This window comes from Tetrahymena thermophila (genome assembly GCF_000189635.1).
Source record: "Tetrahymena thermophila SB210 genomic scaffold scf_8254667, whole genome shotgun sequence".
Lineage (NCBI taxonomy): Eukaryota > Ciliophora > Oligohymenophorea > Hymenostomatida > Tetrahymenidae > Tetrahymena > Tetrahymena thermophila.
Window position 1 is genome coordinate 1,341,446 of NW_002476434.1, and position 15,768 is coordinate 1,357,213.

The 15,768-nt window shown below is 18.6% G+C and overlaps 2 protein-coding genes across 2 annotated transcripts; both read right to left on the reverse strand. All coding sequences in view use genetic code 6, as the record gives it.

Annotated features, from left to right (window-relative positions):
• Positions 1 to 3,682: 3,682 nt before the first annotated feature.
• On the reverse strand, positions 3,683 to 4,327 carry TTHERM_000035707 (hypothetical protein; the record flags this gene model as incomplete). The annotated part of the gene is made up of 1 exon (XM_012797143.1): positions 3,683 to 4,327. One exon carries the CDS (start codon positions 4,325 to 4,327, stop codon positions 3,683 to 3,685), a length of 645 nt encoding a protein of 214 aa, XP_012652597.1.
• Positions 4,328 to 14,340: 10,013 nt separating this feature from the next.
• On the reverse strand, positions 14,341 to 14,535 carry TTHERM_000035711 (hypothetical protein; the record flags this gene model as incomplete). Its single annotated transcript, XM_012797144.1, has 1 exon — positions 14,341 to 14,535. The coding sequence occupies one exon, from the start codon at positions 14,533 to 14,535 to the stop codon at positions 14,341 to 14,343; it is 195 nt and encodes a 64-aa protein (XP_012652598.1).
• Positions 14,536 to 15,768: the final 1,233 nt, after the last annotated feature.

A 15,768-nucleotide genomic window follows, 5' to 3' on the forward strand; every position in this document is an offset into this window, starting at 1 on the left:
TTAAGTCTTGAATCAATAATCCCATCCTAAGTAGAAGTTAGGGCTAATAAAATTATTATAACAAGCTCTTAAATATTAATTTCAACAACTATAATTGGATAATTTTGTTTAAGTAGTTGAAATAAATAAAACACCAATAAAAAATTCTTGTTGTTTTCTAATTAAATTTTCTTGAAAAATATTTTTTAATTTCAGAGTAAGAATTTAAATTGAATGCATTAATTATATATAGATAGATTGATACTTTTTTTTAATAGCAGCATCATTTTATTCATAAAAATATTTTTAAAAACTCTTTAAAATATTTTTGATAACATTTTAATTTTGGAATATTTTTAGGCTTTTATGCTGCTCATCATTATTATTAAAGTTTTATGGTTGTTACACCTGGTAGTATTTATCTTCTAATATCTATTTTGATTATGATGAAACTAGCCTAGGGCAACTATAATTCATCAAGTTAACATTCTACTGAAAATATTTTAAATTATCTTAGTTAAATAAGTAATCAATAAACTGCTTTATTGTAGATTACTATTCAAAAATCTCTAAAAATATGTTAATAAAATTATTTGAAATCATTTGTGTGATGAAATTGTCTTTTTCTTCTATTGCTATAAAAAAATAATATAAACTAATCATAAAGAGCTATTTTCAAAAAAAAGTTTTTAGTATAATTTTCTAATTACAATTCCTGCTTTTTTAATTAAAGGTGAATAAATATTTAGAGCAAAAAAAATTATAAAAGCTTGAATTCAAGATACTTTAAATATTTGTGGCTTTTTTACTCAATAAATTTACAAAGTAAAAGATGAAAGTTGATATTTATTTTAAAAATTATCTGATTAAAATGATCTTTTAATTATTATCAAATAAATATTTATGCTATAATTTTTATGCTTAAAATAGTAGTAAGTATCTCTTTTTTTAGAGTAATAAATTTCAATTCCAAGTCTCATTTAAATAAAAGTAAGATATATTATTTGATATTGTAGTTTGTGTAACAAATTAATTTACTTTTTCAATAATAATTTATCAGATTTTTTTGATAATTATAATAATCAGAAATCTTCAGAATTTATCAATCATAACCAAAATAGTTATTAAATTAATTTAAAATATTAAAAATGAATTTCAATTTGACTACTTGTAAATCAGATAATTAATTATTTTTTATATTATCTAAAATATTAAAAAATAGATTCCAAAAATATTTTTAAAAATAATTTAAAGGATTAGTTTTGAGTTTTAAAACTATTTACAGCTTTTAAAAAGTGTTTTTTCAAATTTTAAAAGTTACAAAATATAAAAGCATTATTTGTTAAAAAAATACTAAGAACTACATTTCACATTATTATCAAGTATTTTAAATATATAATTTTTACTGAATTTAGATGAAATCATTTTTAATATTTTCGAAAAATGAGAGAAAACTAAAAAGAAATTTATCAAAATATATTATAAAATTCAACTTAGTAACTAACTATATTAAAAGTTATGTTTAAAAACAACCATAAATAGATTAAAAAATAGACAATTACTTTACAATAATAGTAACTCAACTGTATTTTTAATAAAATAAGAAAAAATATTTTGATGTTGCTTGTATAACAAATAGAAATTTAACATTTTTGTCTTTTTTTGCTTTATATTAAGCAAAAAGTAATTATGTTTTTATAAATTAAATTAATAATTTTCATCTAATTTATGAAAAAGCATAATCAATCAGATGCGTATCAAAAAATAATTAGCTGTAATAAAATTTAAATTATTTCTTACTTTTCTAATATCTTAATTTATTTACACTCATTAATATCATATAATTTATAATTGATTATTAGAGTGGTTAATCAAATTTTAGTATATTTAGCTTATAAGTGTTTAGAAACTATTTAATGAACTGATAATATTCTCTTTAGTTTCATTATATTATTTAAAGAATAGCGGTTATTAATTACGATGGCCCATTTTTATTATTTTTTATCATGTATTATTTAGTTTTAAATGAAGAAATATCCACCATAAACAATTTTTTAGATAAGAAATACCTATAAATGTAATAAGAAAGGCGAATGATCAATATTATTATAAAAGAATACAATAAAAGAAATGTGAAATTTTATCAATATAAATTAATCAATCAGATCTATCTATCTATCTTTCTTTCTTTTAGATTTAAGATTTAAAAATTTAACCCCATTCATAAAAAAATTAAGTGTTTTTTTAATCTTTAATTAAAAATATTATTTAAATCAAATATTATGTTTTTTTAAGCAAAGGAAGGAGCGTATTTTTCTCTCTTTTTCTACACCTTGATTTTAAAGGATGAATTACGAATAATTAATATATAATATCTCAAATAATTTTCACAACTTTATTCTTGTTAAAAATTTTGAGAGGATACATTCATTATTTTTTCATGATTTTAAATATTTATTAATTATTTTCTTTGATTGAGTAATTCAATCAACAGAAATCATTTAAATACAGATGATAATAATTTTACTAAGTATTTTTTATTTTACAATTTTAGAAACTATTTGAGCATGTTTTAAGTAAAAAACTAGCTATTTATCTTCTTAGAAAAAAACTCTGTCCAATCATTTATTTGATAATATTCATAAAAATATAATTTTATGTTTCTATAACCTGTGTTTTTACCATAATTTTTGAGTGAAATAATGACCAATTTTTAAAAAGTTTTTTATGTTAATTTTAAATATTTAAACTTTGTTTCGGATAGTGCCTACAAGAATATAAATTAGCAAATTTAAAAAATAATAACTAAAATATTAAGATTTTAGTTTGAAAACTATTTAAATATAGTTAATTTTTAGTGTATCACTGAAGATTGTCATCAATTATAATTAGAGCCATTTATTTTGCATTTTTAAAAATTCAGAAATGTGAAATAATTTGTGGGGAAGATAATCAAATACATCTATTTAATGTTAATTTAAATTTACATAATAAATTGTAAAAATTAATTTTCTTTTTACACTAGAAAGAAATGTAAATTATTTAAGGTAAACATTTAATTTAGTACATACGCTAATAAAAACAGCTTAAAAAAGCTGACTCAATTATCTGGCTTGATAGCTTTTGATTCATTTTGTTTTAAAGTGTAATTATTTAAATAATTAAAAGTGAGTTTTTCAAGAGCATATTTCTAAAGTAAAAGGATTGTATTTTGTTTCTGGAATTAAAATAACTAGAAATAAATATTTTAGTATTTATATGAATGAACCCACAGATAATATTCGATGAAATAAATCTTTAAGAATTCAAATACTAGAATTTATATCAAATATCCAAAAGATATTTTAATTAGGGAGTTAAGGAAGGAAGCAATATATTTTTTAAAAGATTCAATTTAATTAATATAAATCAAAAGGTTATAAAAACAACCAACAAAAATTTGATTTATTTAAATCTAAAAACTAATGCGTTTAAATATTATGCCAATAGAGTTTTTCTATCTAAATCGCTCATGTTTTTAGGAAATTATTTATTTTGATTAAGTATATTTTTTAATAGCAATAAGAGTTAATACAACATAAAAATAAAATATAGTTTTGAACAAATTCATTCAGAATAACGCTTAAAGATATATTATATATTGTTTTAATTATAAATATTAATAATTAATAAATTATATTCATGCATGTATGGTTTCGAAATATCATTTCTTTTTCTTATATATTTTTATGTCTAATGGTTAGTTATTTTCTATGCAATTTAAAAGAACATCAATTAGTCTCTTATGTTCTTCTAAATTAAACACTTTAGATTTTTAAAGCCATTATTAGGAGTTATTGAATAGATAATCATAAAATATTAGCTTTAGACTTTCGCTTTATAGAAGGCTTCTAAGCTAAAAATTCCATCTATTCGTTTTGACATTCACTTTCTTCGACACAGCTTTCTTTATTTCAGAAAAAGAATTATTGTTTTTTTTGAAATACATTTATTAATATTTTTGTTTTGTTATAGAGTCCTATAATTTTACTAAATAGCTTAGGAAGCTCTTTAAAATGTTTTTTATTATATTTTGTTACTGATTTTATTTCAATTTAGAATCAATCCTTTCTTCAAAATAGTCATAATCTTCAGATTATTTAGTAGGTTCTTAATAGCATTGCAATGACTAAAAGCAAGAATCCTGTGATATTTTTTTAAAATTTAGCTCTTTTAAAAAACAGCTATCGCATTCATAGTTCAACGTAGATAAGGAATTTAATTTGTTTTATGGAATTTATTAAGCAACTACATCAAGAAATATGCTTATTACACTATTTATAGCATTATTACTTTGTAAAGAAATCATATACTTTTTTTTTATGTTTTATATTTTTAATAATAATATTAATTATTTTTATACTTTTGAAGAGATCAAGATTTTTTTTAAAGCCTAAAAAATTATGCTCAATCAATCAATTTTCTTTATGAATAAACCAACTCAAAAAAGACAAAATATATATTTACCAGAAACAAGAATTATTAAAATTTAATCCAGCAATTATGATAACACATCATTCAAAAATATATAATGATAATATCTAGCAATTATTATTAATTAGAAATAGTATATATTCCTAATCAATATTTTATAGAATTGAATATGTATAACCACAAAATATTATTTTAATAAGCGATAAACAGTGATAAAAAATATATTTTATTTTATACTGTAAACTCTTATTGATTAATGACTCTATTAACAAAGGATAAATTTTTAAAAACTTTTGAAACAATAAAAATTGACCAAAAATAAATTAGGTGGAGGGGTATGGACTTAATTAAATAGAGCTTACAATATAATTTATTCTTAATATTAGTTGACAAAAGCAATCTTTTAAATTTTGTTGTAATGTATATTACATTAGCTATAATTTCTATTTTGGAATTTGCTATTAATTATAAATGTTATTATATATACATTCTATCTTTATTTAAATATAACGTTTATCATTCTAAGAAAATTCTATTGAATAAATAATAAATTAAATTCAAATAAAAATATATCATTTAAAATAAATTATTTATTAAAGAATTTGTTTTATTATTTAAAAACTTTTTTTATCCACTACTTTTCTTTGAGTAATATTTAAATAATTGATCAAATTTCAAGATAAAAAACTCTGAAAAAATACTAATACTTTTTGATCAATCAGCTTATCAAATGAAATAAAAAAAAATAATTGTATTTACTTAAATCTAAATAAAATATCTTCATTCACTAAAATTTGTAGAGTTTATTTTATTTTTCCAGATTTTTCTATTTTCACCATTTGTAAATTCTTTTTCATTCTTTCTTACTATGAGCTAGCATTTTTTGAAAGAAGGATTGTGGGGTATTTAGATATACAAATGAAATTTAATTTTATTAGATTTATTTTTTGATAATTATTACAATTTTTTAATTATATAAAATTCATAAATCAAAAGAAAAGTTGATTTACTTTATCACCTTACTAAAATTGTTAATTTAGATTAGTTTTATAAATATATTTTATGAAAAATTTGGAATTGCTTGATTTCACAAAAAGTTTAAACAATTAATTAGATTTAATAGAATTTTTTCGATTGATTATTAATAATTAATTACATTACGATCAAGTTTTTTAATTTAAATAGTTAATAATAATTTATCTAATGAGGAAAGATTATGATCAAAATTCAAGATTTTACTTCATTAAAAATAATTTTTTTATTTCTAAATATGTAAACTATCTCTATCAAATAATAGAGATCTTTAAAATTATAAAGTATTTTTTGATGTTTCTGAATAATCTTTTTTAATTATTTATAAATGTTTACCCATTTTGAAACCTTTTAAATAGCAAAAAAAGTATAAATAATTGAATGGATAATCCTTCTTATAATCATACAAAAATAAATATGAACTTTCTCAAAATATTAGTTTTGCTAAAAAATTAAATTATTAAAATACACTAATGTAGTTTTTTATCATAAAACCTCAAATGAATAAAATTTTTTTAAGGGTTGCATAAATATTATATTCCTTTTATTTTACAACTAATATAACTTCTAAAATGCATAAGTTAATTTAATTTAATTACTATTTTTTGGGAGTTTTTTTATATAATTTTTATTTTTAATATTTTATTGGTAAATAACAATATTTTAGAGTAATTCTCAGAATTTTATTTTGAAATAAATATCTACCAAGGTTTAGAGAAAATTCTTTACTTCTAATATGATAAATTTATTTAATGAAATGAAGAAAAATAAATCTAGACTAAAGATTTTTTTTTATTTTATGTTAAAGTTATCTAATGTTAAGAAATTTGTTTAAAAATAATTTTTTCTTCTTATAACCTTAACTTAGAGGATTATTAACAGTATCTCTAATAATAAATAAACTATTTACTAATTTTTATTTAATGAACTAAAACTTAATATGTTTCACTAAATCTAATTTAAATATGTATTTTTCAATATTATTATTTAGTGAATAAATTAATAACTGGATGATGATTATTACACTAAAGATATAATTTATATTTATTTATTTTAATTTAATCAATATTGCTTTTAATTATATTTTTAAATTAAAATTTTCTAATGGAATTCTCTTTGTCCCTATAACTTCTTTTTCTCAAAAAAAAAATAATTGAATTTTTGCTAATGGATTGATCAAAAAAATAATAAATGAACTTGAGCTAATAAATATTTATTATTAATTTTAATTTGATATTTATAAATAAACAAACAAATAGTATAAATATTTACATGATATTAGTGAAAAAATGATTAAAATACTAAAAAAAACCAAGAAATACTTGTTTACTTTAATACGATGTTTAGTAAAATCAGCTCAAAATTGAAATTTTTTTAGGATTTAATGAAATATTAATAAATATAATTCATTCACTTTTATTAGAAATTAATTTTATTTTCTGCTAGGATACTAAGTTTAATCTCTATATTTTTATTTAATGTTATTTGCATTAATCTAAATTATAAAATAAAAAAATCTTTTGTTGCTATTTGTGTTTGAGTATTTAGAAGGAATGTAAAACATATAAACGATAATTTAATAATAAATTTATATTCCATAACTTTATTTTATATTCTTTAAATTTAAAAAAGATAGATACTATCATTTAAGATATCTCATTTGCTATTTTAACTTGTGTAAAACAAACTAATTAATTGACTTTTTTAATTGTAATTTATCAGATTTTTTTTGATAGTAATAATAAAAATTAGAAAGCTTCAGAATTTATCAAGGCTAAAAATAATAGTTATTAAATAAATTAAAAATTAAAATAGAAATTTCAAGAAGACTACTTGTTTAATAAATACTAATTAAATAGATTTTTTTCTATTGAAATAAAATTATTAATATTTTGTCTAATATAAAAAATAAGTATTAAAACTAATTATAACCTTGAGAAAGTATTAACACTAGTTTTTATGGATAAAAAATAAAGCATCTAGTTGTTAAAATTATATTGTAGACTAGAGAAGTCAAATGTTGCTTTTCATGTGAGTGAACATCTGCTAAGCTCACAACTTAGACAATTTTTAGACACCGCTAAGAATAAGATGAGCATCGTAAAGCAATACTTCATACAGTTGATCAAGAATTTAAACTAAAAAATTTTACTGTATTTAATAAAATTATTTTTAGTTTTTTCAAAGAAATGAGGGAAATTTTATCTAAAATTTAACAATTTAGAAACTATCTTCTAAATTGCTTTGTAAATATCCATAAAAAAATTATAATTAGACTATTTTTCTTTGTTGATGATAACTAATCTATATTTTTAATTCAATAAATACATAATAAATTGTTTTGAAGATGCTTCTATAAAAAATAGAAAATTAACATTTTTATCAATTTTGCTTTAGATTATACAAAAAGTAATTAAGTAAGTTTTTATAAATTAAGTTAATTATTTTCTTCTAGAATATGAAATAAAGATAATTTGATGTGCATGAAAAAAGAATCAATCAGCTACAATAAGATTTAAATTTTTTATTATTTTTATAATTTCTTAATTTATTTACACTCTTTGATATCAGATAAGTGACAATTGATTATAAGAGTGTTTAATCTAATTTTGGTATATTTAGCTTAAAATTATTTAAAATTATAGTATAATATTCTCTTTAGTTTTATTATATTTTTAATGAATAATGATTATTAATTATTATAGCAAATAGTATTTATTTTTTATTATGCGTTATATTTCGCTTTAATATGAATAATAATCCTTCCTAAACATTTTTTTGGAAAGCAAATACATAAAAAAATATATAAACAGAAACGAACATAATCATTATTATAAAAGAATATACTTAGAAATATGTGTAATGTTAAAAATATAATAAATCAATTAAATGTTTCTTTCTTTTAGATTTAAGATTTAAAAAGTAAAAATGTTAATATTAAATCGCCATATTCAAAAAATAGCTAAGTGTTTTTTTTGACTCTTTAATTACAAATATATATTACTTAAATTGATTACTATGTGTTTTCAACAAAAGCAATAATTAATTTTTCTCTTTTTTTTAATAACTTGATATTAAAGGATGAATTACGTTTGATTGATATATTACCTCACAAATAATGTTCAGAACTTATTCTTGCCAAGAATTTTTAAAAAAAGCATCCTTTTTTCTTGATTTTAAAAATTCACAAATCATTTGCTTTGATTGAAAAATTCAATCAACAGAAATCCTTTAAATACAGCTTATTTTTTCATCAAAATTTTTGATAGAAAAAATGACCAAATTTGTAAAAGACTATCATCTAAATTTTAAATATTTAAATATTATTTGTAATAGAATTTATAAGAATACAAAATGAGCAAATTTAAATTTTATTTGCTAAAATATGAAAATTTTAGAGTTAAATTTATATAAATCTATTTTATTTTCTAGTTTATCACTGAAAACTGTCCAATAACTAATAGAGTCATTTCTTTATGATTTTAAAAAATCATAGAAAAGTATAATAAGCGTGGGGAAAATGATCAAGCCTTTACATTGAATATTAATTTAAATTTACCTAATAAAAAGTAAAAATTAATTAATTTTCTTTTTAATCCTAGAATCGAATGTAAATTATTTAAGGTAAACAGTTAATTTACTGTGTACGTCAATAGACTAAAAACATATTATATTAATAAAGCTGACTCAATTATCTTGACTAGATAACTTTAGATTGATATTATATTGCAGTGTAATTGTTTAAATAAAATGAATGTAATTTTTAAAAACTTATTTCTAAATAAAAAGGATTTTATTTTGTTTCAATAATTAAAAAAGAAAAATTGGTTAAAGTTTAACGTAAAAACTATTTTCAATAAAATAAATCTTTAGAATTTAAAATTATATGATTTATCTCAAATAGCCAAAACATATTTTAATTAGGAAGTTAAGCAAGGAATATATTTTTTTAAAATTCAATTTAATTAATCGAAACCAAAAATTATAAATAAATACAACCAACAAAATTTTGATTAATATAAAGCTAAAAACTAATATGTTTGAATATAATGATAAATGCAAAAAAAAAATCTTGCTTTTTAAATCGCTAATTTTTTCAGAAAAATTTGTATATAGAATAAATATATATTTATTAATAGTAATAAGAGTTAACAGTATAAATAAAATATAATAACTATTTCAATGAATTCATTCAAAATAATGCTTAAAGATGCTTTATATATTGTTTTGATTGTAAATATTAACAATTAATAAGTTATATTCATGTAAGGTTTAGATTTGTCATTTCTTTTTCTTATATATTTTTATATCTAATGGTTAGTTAGTTTCTATGCAATTTAAAAGAATGTTAATTAGCCTTTGATGTTCATCTAAATTAAACACTTTAGATTTTTAAAGCCATTATTAGGAGTAATTAGCTAGATAATCATAAAATATAAGCTTTAAGCTTTAACTTTAAAGAAGGCTTCTAAGCTAAAAATTCCATCTATTCGTTTTGATATTTACTTTCTTAGAAACAGCCTTTTTTATTTCAGAAAAATGCTTATTGTTTTGTTTGAAATACAATTATAAGTATTTTTATTTCGTGTTTGAGTCTTTTAATTTTACTAAATAGCTTAGAAAGCTCTTTAAAATGTTTTTTATTATATTTTATTATCGATTTTATTTCAATTTAGCATCAATCCTTTCTTCAAAATAGTCATAATCTTTAGATTATTTATTAATATTTTAATAGCTTTGCGATGGTTCAAAGCTTAAATCCTGCTATTTTTTCAAAACTAACTCCCTTTAAAAGCAGCTATCGCATTCATATAATGACGCAGATTCAGAAGTTAATTCATTTTATGGAATTGATTAAGCAACTACATCAAGAAATATGTTTATTACACTATTTAGAGCGTTGTTATTTTGTTGAGAACTCATATACTTTTTTTTAATTTAATTTTTTGAGTAATTTTAATTATTTCTTACTTTTTTATAAAATCAAGATTTTTTTTAAAGCTTAACAAATTTTGCTTTATCATCAATTTTCTTTATTTTATGAACCAACTCAAAAAAAAAAAAAAAACATATATTTATTGAAATCAAGAATTGTTAAAATTTTAGCCAGTTATTGCGATAACACATCATTAAAAAATATATTACGACAATATCTAACAATTATTGTTTTTTAGAAATAACATTAATTCCCATTCAAAGATTTGCAAAATTAAATATGACCAACCACAAAATATTCAAATAATATTTTAAATAAGCTAATTTAGATTGATAATTTTTTTTAAAATTTATATAATCTATTCTTAATATTAGTTTACAAAAGTAATATTTTAAATTTTGTTGTATTGTATTATATATTTAGAAGCTATTTTTGTTTAAATCTAACAATTATTTTACTAGACAAATTCTCTTGAGTATATTGAATTAAATAAACGATAAATTGAATTCAGTAAAGAAAAATATTAAGAACAAATATTAACTATTAATTAAAGAATCTTATTTATCAAATTAAATAACTTTTTTAAATTCAATACTTTTATTTGAGTAATATTTAAGCAATATATTTGAATAACTAATTTAATTTTAAGTAAAACAAAATATATGAATTTTTTCTAAATAATAATTTGGTTAAATTAAATTATTGAAAAGTAGTAAAAAAGTATTAATCATAAAACCTCAATTAAATAAAAATGTTTTAGGGTAGCATAAATATAATAATCCTTTTATTTAACTTTTTTTGAAAAAAGATTTTTTAATTTCAAATGAGTAAGAAATTAAATTGAATACATTATATATAAATTGACACTTTGATTTGATAATAGAATTGCTTGTTTTACTCAAATAAATATTTTAAAAAAACTTTTTAAATATTTTTTATAACTTTTTTATTTGGAGTATTTTAAGACTATTATGTTACTCATCCTCATTAAAGCCTTCTGTATGCTATACTTAGTAATATTCATCTTCTACTATTTATTTGGATTATGATGAACCTAGTCTATGGCTCTTTCTGTTATGCTAGCTCTCTACTAGAGAATTTACCACTTTAATTATTTTAGTTAAATCAGGTATCAAGATATTGCTACTTTATTTATTAATTACTACTACTATTCAACAATTTATTTCTAAAACATATTGATGAAATTACTTTAAATCATTTATTTTATAAATAAAAAATTATCAGAACTATTTTTAAAAGAAATGTTCTAATTATAAATAATACTTTTTTTTAAAAGATAATAATTAATTGATTAAGGGTAAAAAAGAATATTAAAATTTAATTCATGATATTTTGAAAATTGTGTGTGGTTGTTTTACTCAATAAATTTGCAATCTAAATGGTGAAAATGGAACTTATTTTAAAAATTATCAAATTAAAATGATATATAAATCTTATGAAGTAAAAGTGAAAAAAACTAATTTTGTTTTCTTGATTTTAAACTAGCACCTCATTTTGGAGTGATAAAATTCAACTATAAATTAGAGTAAAATACTCATTTGTTATTGGAGACTGTGTAAAACTAATTAATTACCATTCTAATATTAATTTATCAGATTTATTTTGTTTAATAATTAATTAGCAAGCTACAGAATTGATAAAAATTCATAAAAAAAGATAGAAAAATTAGTTATTAAATAAATTTAAATATCAAATAGAAATTTTTAACCAACTACTTTCTTTCTAATCAGATCATTATTGTATAAATTATCTAAAAAATATATTTCATATTTTGAAAATAATTTATTAATTTTCATTTTTAAAATAAATTTTCACCTTTAGAAAAAGATATCAAGAGTTTTAATAGATACTTATTATTAAAAGTGTTGAATAATTAAAAATAAATATACTAATTTCTTTAAATTTTATGATCAAAAATTTGTAATTAAGAATTTTTACTGAATTTATATAAAATTATTTTAAAGTTTTATAAAAAAAGATTAAAAGCATTTTCTTATCTAATTGCATTTATTCTTAAAAGAACCTTATTTAATTTAGATTTAAGATTTTCAAAATAATAAAGCTTTTATTTAACCAGCGCGCTCATATAAAAATTAAGTGTTTTTCTTTTGCTCTGTATTATTTAAATTTATTACTGTCTGTTTTTTAGGCTAAGAAGTAAAGAATTTTTCATTCTTTTTTTTAAAACCTCAATATAAATGATGAATTACATATAAAAAATTACATCCCAAATAATTTCGCAATCTTATTCTTGTCAAAAAAAATTTATAAGAAGCATTAATAAATTTAATTAATCATTTACTTTGATTGATAAATTCAATCTACAAAAATCATTTAAATAGATGATAATAATAATATAATAATAGTAATAAAAAAATAATAATAACTAATTAAGTCTTTTATATTTTGTATTTTCAGAATTATTTGAATTATTTTATTACAAATTATCTTCTTTTGAAATAAGCTAAAATCAAAGTAAATTATTTAAGGTAAGCAGTTAATTTACTTATATAAATACATCAATAGAATAAAAACAGAAAAAAGCTGATTTAATAATCTTGCTAGAAAATTTCTGATTATCATGATTTTAAAATGCAATTATTTAAATCAATTTTAGTACTATTTTTCAGTGCATATTTCTAAATCGAAAGAATTGTATTTTTTTTCAAAAATTAAAAAATATAGATTACATTTCATATTGATCCAAAGGCAATATTCAATAAATAACTCTTTACGAATCAAAATACTTTGATTTTTTATCAAATAGTAAAAGCTTATTTTGATTAAGAAGTTGATGAAGGAATATATATACTTTTAAAAGATTCAATTTAATTAATAGAAATCAAAAATAATAAATATAATCAATCAAAGAAATTTATTTAGATTAATTTAAATCTAAAAAATTTGTTTAAATATAATTTTAAGCATAATAACAAACATTAATTACTATTATTGCTACTGTTTTAAAAGATGTTTTATTTAGATTAAATATATTTCCTAAAAGAAATCTAAGTTAATAAATATTTATATATATCACATAGCACTTCCAGGATTAAAGTTTTGTGGTAGCTCTATCGCAAGGGTAAAAATTTTGGAATTCATAATTTTTGCACAAAAATTAAAAAATTTTTTGATGGCACACTTACTATTTTTCTTTTAATTTATCAAAATATATTAGAAGATAAATTTTTGTTTATAAATAATCAATTCAATTAATTATATTGCAAAATGATATATATTTTAAAAAACATTGAGAAATAAATAGCTTGCGCGGTAAAATAAATAATAAAAGAAATATAGTGGATTAAAATAGAAACAATAAATATAAAAAAATGGATACTTAATTAACACTTGAATAAATAATAGAGAAGAAAAATAAGATATAGCTTTGAATAAATTAAGAATAAAAAAAAATGAATTTTTCATAATTGGTTCATAATGTTATGCTAAAATAATTTAAATTAAAGTCTAATAAATAAATATATAAATAAATAAACAAATAGATTTTCTTAGCTTATTTTAAGCGTTTATATAATTTCATTTCTTTTTCTTATATGTTTTTATTTTTAATGGTTAGTTATTTTCGATGCAATTTAGCATAAAGAAAATTAGCGTTTGATGTTCATTTGTATTAGAAACTTTTGATTGTATTAACCATGATTCAGATGAATTAACTAGATAGTGATAGAATATATTCTTTAATTTTTGACTTTAAACAATGCTTTGTAGCTGAAAATTCCATCTATTAGCCTTAATATTTACTTTCTTAGATACAACTTTTTTGATTTAGGAAAAGGTTATTAGGGAGTTTTTATTGTACATTTATTAATATTTTCTAATAGTATCCCCATCTTACAATTTAATTAAATAATTTAGAAAACTTTTTAAGATGTTTTTTATCATATTTTATAATTGGTTATGTTTATTTTTAGAGACTTCAAACTATTCATCATCAACATCAGAGTATTAAGCAGATCTCTATTATGAATTCTAAAATTCTCTGCAAGAAACTTGTAATTAATTTTGAGAAGATATCTCTTTTAGACTAATGTCATTGCACGTACTATTCCATGAAGACTCTACATTTAGCTCATCCTCAGAAATTTTTTCATAAACAATATCTAGAAATATGTTTATGATACTATTAAGAGCAGTTTATTTTGGTTAGCTGGTCATTATTTATTTTAATTATTAATTGTTATTTTGATTTATTTATTATACTTCTTCTGTATTTATTGATCGCTTTAATACAAATAAGAGCAATGATAAATTATTACCCTTACTTTTCTAAAAATCAAGCTAATTTTTGTTTAAGTAACAAATGATTTGAAAAGCATAAACCAAAAAGTATGATAATTCCTTATTTTAAAACTTTATCTGAAGGCAAGATTTAATTAATTATTTAAAAAAAATAGTAAAGTAAAGTCATAAAGTAATTTCAGCAAATTGGTCTTCTTTGGATAACTTATAATAAGCAATTATTGTTTAGAAAATATTTTTTATTAATTTGAAATAAGTTAAATCCTTTTATTGATGTTTTTCATCATTCAATATTTTTTGAAAAAATATTTTAATCTAATATTCTCTAGCCTTAATTTATAATTTTAATTTTTGGGAATAAAATAGGTAATATATTAGCTTTATTTTAAAAGATCACAAAAATATACACATTTTACTATTATTTAAAGTATTTATGTATGGAAAAGTGAATAAATTTAAAAAATAAAAAGCTATTTGTTATCTAAAAATGAAATTCTTTTTGCTAAGAGACATTTCTATATTTAAATAAATAATGGTAAATAAGCATAAAGAAAGAAAGAACATTATTGCGATAATTTAATTTAGTATATTTTTAAAAATGTTAGGAGTTAATTTCAAATTTAATGCTGGGAGATAACAACAAAATATTAAAATAGCTTTTGTTTCTGAATATAATGTTATATCACATTAATTAATATGTTAGTAAAGTCTTTATTACTTTTATTAGGTGTGATTATTGCTGTTGATATTATGATGAAAGATACAAGTAAAAAAACACAAAAGTATGTTTATATTATTAACTTATTTTAGAAATAATAATTGCAAAAAATATCTTAGCAAAAATGATTTATCTGTTTTTGCTTATTAAAATTATGCTTTTTAGCATTAAAAATCTATCATTTAATTTGAGTAGAAAAAAAATCCAATAAGATGAAAATAATTTTTGGAAAAATTAGGCTTTTTTATAGTAAGCAAACCATTTATTTTTTTTATCTATTTCTTTCAATGAATAAATAAATATACATATCTGTTATTTAAATATTGTAAAAAGTTCTTCTTAGACGTGT